This window comes from Nansenia antarctica (genome assembly GCF_963989245.1).
Source record: "Nansenia antarctica genome assembly, chromosome: 5".
Lineage (NCBI taxonomy): Eukaryota > Metazoa > Chordata > Actinopteri > Argentiniformes > Microstomatidae > Nansenia > Nansenia antarctica.
The window spans coordinates 3225366-3231422 of NC_137690.1; the positions used below are offsets into that span (position 1 = coordinate 3225366).

The window sequence follows — 6057 nt, forward strand, 5'->3', positions numbered from 1 at the left end:
TGGATCTAATGACAAGTCCTGGAGTTTAGACTGCTGGAGTGGTGGTTATACATTCATACACAATAATGTAGAGACTGCAGCAGTATCAGGCCCTCAGTCCTCCAGAGTAGGAGTGTACCTGGATCACAGGGCAGGTACTCTGTCCTTCTACAGCGTCTCCTCTGACACAATGACCCTCCTCCACAGAGTCCAGACCACCTTCACTCAGCCCCTCTATCCTGGGTTTTGGGTTGGTGGTGGGGCCAGTGCTGAGCTGTGTGAGCTGGAGTAGAGGTCCCATAAGAGTGGTGCTTTATTATCAACTAACCTGTGATTTGGTCTTCAGAGATATAATCAAGTAAAGTGTATTATGTTGAGTGTCAGTAATGTTTTACCCAGACCAGTTGTTAATACAGGGTGTTGTGTTGAGTGTCAGTAATGCTGTACCCAGACCAGTTGTTAATACAGGCTGTTGTGTTAAGTGTCAGTAATGCTGTACCCAGACCAGTTGTTAATACAGGGTGTTGTGTTGAGTGTCAGTAATGCTGTACCCAGACCAGTTGTTAATACAGGCTGTTGTGTAGAGTGTCAGTAATGCTGTACCCAGACCAGTTGTTAATACAGGCTGTTGTGTAGAGTGTCAGTAATGCTGTACCCAGACCAGTTGTTAATACAGGGTGTTGTGTTGAGTATCTCACCCTCAGTCAGTGGTTCTGTTCCCAGATCAGGGGTCTCATGTATAGAATGTCCTCATGCACAGATCTGATAGTGAATTATGCTGACGTTGAAAATGATACATAACAACTTCATCATTTATAATCAGATCCATGAGAGGGGTGATTTTGATTATTTAAAAAAAGGGGGGAAAACCTTATTTTCATTTGCTGTACTATTTTCAGGTGATGGTGAATAAATACTGTTTTTGGAGCTACACTTTTTGTTGTTGTTTTATTTCACCCTTCAGGGCTTCCGTAGATAATGCTTCTCATTGCAATTACATGGAATGTCCTCTAGATAGCAGGAGAGGACATCTTATATTGAATCAACATGATCAGTCAGCAGTGTGTAATGTTTGAACAGCCATGCTCTCCCTGGCCTCTGTCCCACACCACACCCTCTACAGCTAACCAGGAAGTGTTCCCACCCACGAACACAAACACTTCTAGAGTAACGAAACTTCTCTGTTCTTTCTCTGCTGTTCAGTCTAGTGTGCAGCAGCATGGCAGAGAGCACGGACCCACTGAGTTGTCCAATCTGTCTGGATCTACTGAAGGACCCGGTGGCTATTACCTGTGGACACAGCTACTGTATGGGCTGTATTAAGGGCTGCTGGGACCAGGGTGACCAGAAGGGCGCATACAGCTGCCCCCTGTGCAAGGAAAGCTCTGTCTCCAGGCCTGTTCTGAGGAAAAACACTCTGTTGGCTGAATTAGTGAATATACTGAAGAAGTCAGGACTCCAAGCTGCTCCTCCTGCTCACTGTTATTCTGGACCTGGAGATGTGGTGTGTGATGTCTGCACTGGGAGAAAGCAGAAAGCCCTCATGTCCTGTCTGGTTTGTCGGGCCTCTTACTGTGAGACTCACCTCCAGCCTCACTATGAATCTCCTGTCTTTAAGAAGCACAAGCTGGTCAAAGCCTCCACACAACTGGAGGAGAAGCTCTGCACTCGTCATGGAGTAGTGTTGAATGTTTACTGCCGTACTGATCAGCAGTGTATCTGTGTGCTCTGTTACAAGGATGAACATAAAGGCCATGATACCGTCTCAGCTGCAGCAGAAAGGACTGAGAAGCAGGTAAGAACCTGCGCTTCTCACTGGTGACTGATAAAAGTAGAACTGAAGTTAGTAAGGCTATTCAATCTTGTTTAAATATAAAAACATAGGACGATGACTGATTTGAACTGATATGGGACCATATTCAATTAACGTGTGTGTGTGTGTGTGTGTGTGTGTGTGTGTGTGTGTGTGTGTGTGTGTGTGTGTGTGTGTGTGTGTGTGTGTGTGTGTTAATGTTTCCGTAGTGAATGCAGTTGTTGTATTACTGCCACCAGAGCCCAAGACCAGAGCCCAGTTCTTACAATGTGAGTCTCTTTATCCTGAAGTAGCTGACATTCTCTCTCCATTGATCCTCTCCACACACCTGAGATATAACTAGGGAGGTCTAGGAGAGGCAGAACATCATCAAAGACAGACTACATATCTGACTCTCCTTATTCCTCTGATTTGGTCTCTGCTCTGCTCTTCTCCCAGATTCCTGTCGGCTCACACTGGATCCAAACACAGCACACAGCCTCCTCTCTCTGTCTGAGGGGAACAGGAAGATGACATGTGGACAAGTCCAGTCATATCCTGATCATCCAGAGAGATTCACTAACTGTCCTCAGGTGCTGTGTAGAGAGGGTCTGTCAGGACGCTGTTACTGGGAGGTTGAGAGGAGTGGGTGGGTTAATACAGAAGTGTCATATAAAGACATAAACAGGTCAGGTGATGACTCTGGATTTGGATCTAATGACAAGTCCTGGAGTTTAGACTGCTGGAGTGGTGGTTATACATTCATACACAATAATGTAGAGACTGCAGCAGTAGAGGTCCCATAAGAGTGATGCGTTATCATAACCTACTAACCTGTAGAAATATCTTTCTCTGTGATTTGGTCTAGGGGTTTAATATTATTATTATTATTATTATTTAGGGGTTTAATGATTTCCCTCTTCTATGAATCTCCGAGGATTGACTCTCAGATTGAGCTCTCTCTGTAAAGTCTACAATGTGAGATTATTGATGATGTCACTAATCTATCATGTGGGATATTCTCTGTGTTTGATTTTGCAGAGTAATCGTGTTATACCTTTATCATTATGTACATATTTTATGTTATTGTAGAACAGTTTTCTTCACTACCAATAGAAATGCTGCATGATAACATGTTTCCCTGCTGGTGTCCTACGTGTATTCTTATTGATTATTACCTATTGATCTATTCCCTCTCTAATATGAACTACTCTCCTCATCGTCATCATAGTTGACCAGTTGTTCTGTTCAGTTGTACAGAACTATGTTGGTCCAGTCTTTCTGATCTATTTGAAGCCCAGTAGAACAGCCAGCTACTGGATATGTGGGATTGAAAATGAACCTGAATGATCATGTAGGGTTAGTGGTGGTCTAGTAGTGGATAGTGAGTTGGACTGGTGATCAGAAGGTTGTGAGTTCAAATCCCGCCTGGAACACCACCACTAGTGTGTCCTTGAGTAAGACCTGTAACACCACCACTAGTGTATCCTTGAGTAAGACCTGTAACACCACCACTAGTGTGCCCTTGAGTAAGACCTGTAACACCACCACTAGTGTGTCCTTGAGTAAGACCTGTAACACCACCACTAGTGTGTCCTTGAGTAAGACCTGTAACACCACCACTAGTGTGTCCTTGAGTAAGACCTGGAACACCACCACTAGTGTGTCCTTGAGTAAGACCTGTAACACCACCACTAGTGTGTCCTTGAGTAAGACCTGTAACACCACCACTAGTGTGTCCTTGAGTAAGACCTGGGAACACCACCACTAGTGTGTCCTTGAGTAAGACCTGTAACACCACCACTAGTGTGTCCTTGAGTAAGACCTGTAACACCACCACTAGTGTGTCCTTGAGTAAGACCTGGGAACACCACCACTAGTGTGTCCTTGAGTAAGACCTGTAACACCACCACTAGTGTGTCCTTGAGTAAGACCTGTAACACCACCACTAGTGTGTCCTTGAGTAAGACCTGTAACACCACCACTAGTGTGCCCTTGAGTAAGGCACTCAGCCCTCAGTTACTCCAGGGGGAATGTCCCTGTAATCTGTAATTGTAAATCGCTTTGGATTAAAAGTGTCTGCTAAATGGCAAATTTTCCATTATCATCAATGAACATTAAAGAAATCCTCAGATTGAGAAATGTTTTTAGTGTTCTTCCTTTTAGTTTGCATGGTTGTTTAATGCCAACAGGTTCATCGTGGACTTCAGAAGGAAAAAATCTGAGGTCCAGCCCCTGCTCATCGACGGAGAGAGCGTGGAGAGAGTCTCAACCCTCCGATTCCTGGGGGTGCACATACAGGATGACCTGTCCTGGAAGAACAACACAGCAGCCATCATCAAGAAGGCACAACAGCGGCTCTTCTTCCTGAGAGTCCTCAGGAAGGACCACAACAAGCAGGAGATACTGGTGGCCTTCTACCGCTGCGCAGTGGAGAGCATCCTCACCTACTACATCTGCAACTGGTTCTCCAGCTGCACAGCCGCAGAGAGAAATGCGCTACAGAGAGTCGTGAGAACAGCCCAGAAGATCACCGGCGCCCCCCTCCCCCTCTCTGGAAGAGCTGTTCAACACACGCTGCCTCAGGAAGGCCTCCAAGATCTCCAGAGACCCATCCCACCCTGGGTACGAACACTTTGCCCGGCTGCCCTCGAACAGGCGGTACAGGACCATGGCCGCAAGGACAAACAGACTGAAGCTCAGCTTCTACCCCAGGGCCATCCAGGCCCTGAACACAGCAAAGACCTAGGTTCTGGGCCCTGGACAGTCTGGACGGATTGATGGCAGCTGCTGGATTGAAAAATCAGGTGTAGTGCTGAGGCACAAATGTGTACATTTCAAGCCTGCAAACTGCGACACTTTAAATGAATGTGCAATAACACTATGTGCAATATGACAACCCTGGTCGTCTATCTGTACAGTATAGTATAGTGGATAGTGTACATAGCCTTTATTTATGTAAACCAGCTCTTTTTCCCTTCTTGTTTTTAGTTTTTCTTTCCTAGCACCAGGGGAGCCCCCCCTCCCCTCCTAAATGTCGTTGTTTGGTACCTGTACTATATCAATGACAATAAAGACCATTCATTCATTCCTTCATTCATTCATTCATTCATTCATTCATTCATTCATTCATTCATTCATTCATTCATTCATTCATTCATTCATTCATTCATTCTAGGACTTTAGCCAAGGATGCATTCCTCTCGCCCAGTTCTCTGTGGAGCTGAGCTGTCATGTCTTTCTTCAGCCTCAGTTTGTCTCGTTTTTCATATTTACTTAAGACAATTGAGTGGGAAAAAAACACATGTAGGTTAGCCTATTTGCTTTGCACGAAAAAATAATAGCAATCTGCTTTCACACATATATATATATCACACAGCCATAGAGTTTGAACAGTTTTAAGAAGAGTGGACGCCGAGTTTGTCTATGCTGCCATGTTACTGGTGGTGGGCGGAGTCAACGTGGGGTTTTAACCACGCCCCCTAGAGCTAACCAGGAAGTGTTCCCACCCACGTGCACAAACACTTCTAGAGAAACGAAACTTCTCTGTTCTTTCTCTGCTGTTCAGTCTAGTGTGCAGCAGCAGCAGCAGCATGGCAGAGAGCACGGACACACTGAGTTGTCCAATCTGTCTGGAACCTGCTGAAGGATCCGGTGACTATTCCCTGTGGACACAGCTACTGTATGGGCTGTATTAAGGGCTGCTGGGACCAGGATGATCAGAAGGGCGCATACAGCTGCCCCCTGTGCAAGGAAAGCTTTGTCTCCAGGCCTGTTCTGAGGAAGAACATTCTGTTGGCTGAATTAGTGGAAAAGAAAGAAAAAGAAGACACGTTCCCAAAGAAAGAAACAACGAATGGAAACAGAACTCCAAGCTGCTGGACCTGGAGATGTGGTGTGTGATGTCTGCACTGGGAGAAAAGCAGAAAGCCCTCATGTCCTGTCTGGTTTGTTGGGCCTCTTACTGTGAGACTCACCTCCAGCCTCACTGTGAATCTCCTGTCTTTAAGAAGCACAAGATGGTCAGTTTGCTGTGTTCCATGTTGTCAGCAGAAAGGACTGAGAAACAGGTAAGAACCAGAGCTTCTCACACTGGTGACTCTGATTAATGTAGAACTAAAGTTATTAAGGCTATTCAATCTTGTTTAAATATAAAAACAACAACAGGATGATGACTGATTTGAACTGATATGAGACCATGTTAAATTATTGTACAACAAAAGATCCATAGTCTCTTCCACACTACTATGTTGGTGTATTGGAGAGGGTAACGGTTGATGTTGTTA

General features: G+C 45.1%; 2 protein-coding genes across 2 annotated transcripts in view; both read left to right on the forward strand.

Annotated features, from left to right (window-relative positions):
- The window catches only part of LOC308159179 (tripartite motif-containing protein 16-like protein), a gene marked incomplete at both ends in the record, with an annotated part of 3167 nt that extends 2896 nt beyond the window's left edge, over positions 1-271 (forward strand). The window contains one exon of the mRNA XM_080532926.1: positions 1-271. This exon is cut by the window's left edge and continues 253 nt beyond it. Coding sequence (XP_080389052.1) covers positions 1-271 — 271 coding nt within the window.
- A 927-nt stretch (positions 272-1198) lies between these two features.
- LOC308159180 (tripartite motif-containing protein 16-like) overlaps positions 1199-6057 on the forward strand; it is a gene marked incomplete at both ends in the record, with an annotated part of 76107 nt that continues 71248 nt past the window's right edge. The window contains one exon of the mRNA XM_080532927.1: positions 1199-1774. Within this exon, the coding sequence (XP_080389053.1) occupies positions 1199-1774 (576 nt within the window). The remainder of the gene's footprint in view (positions 1775-6057) is intronic.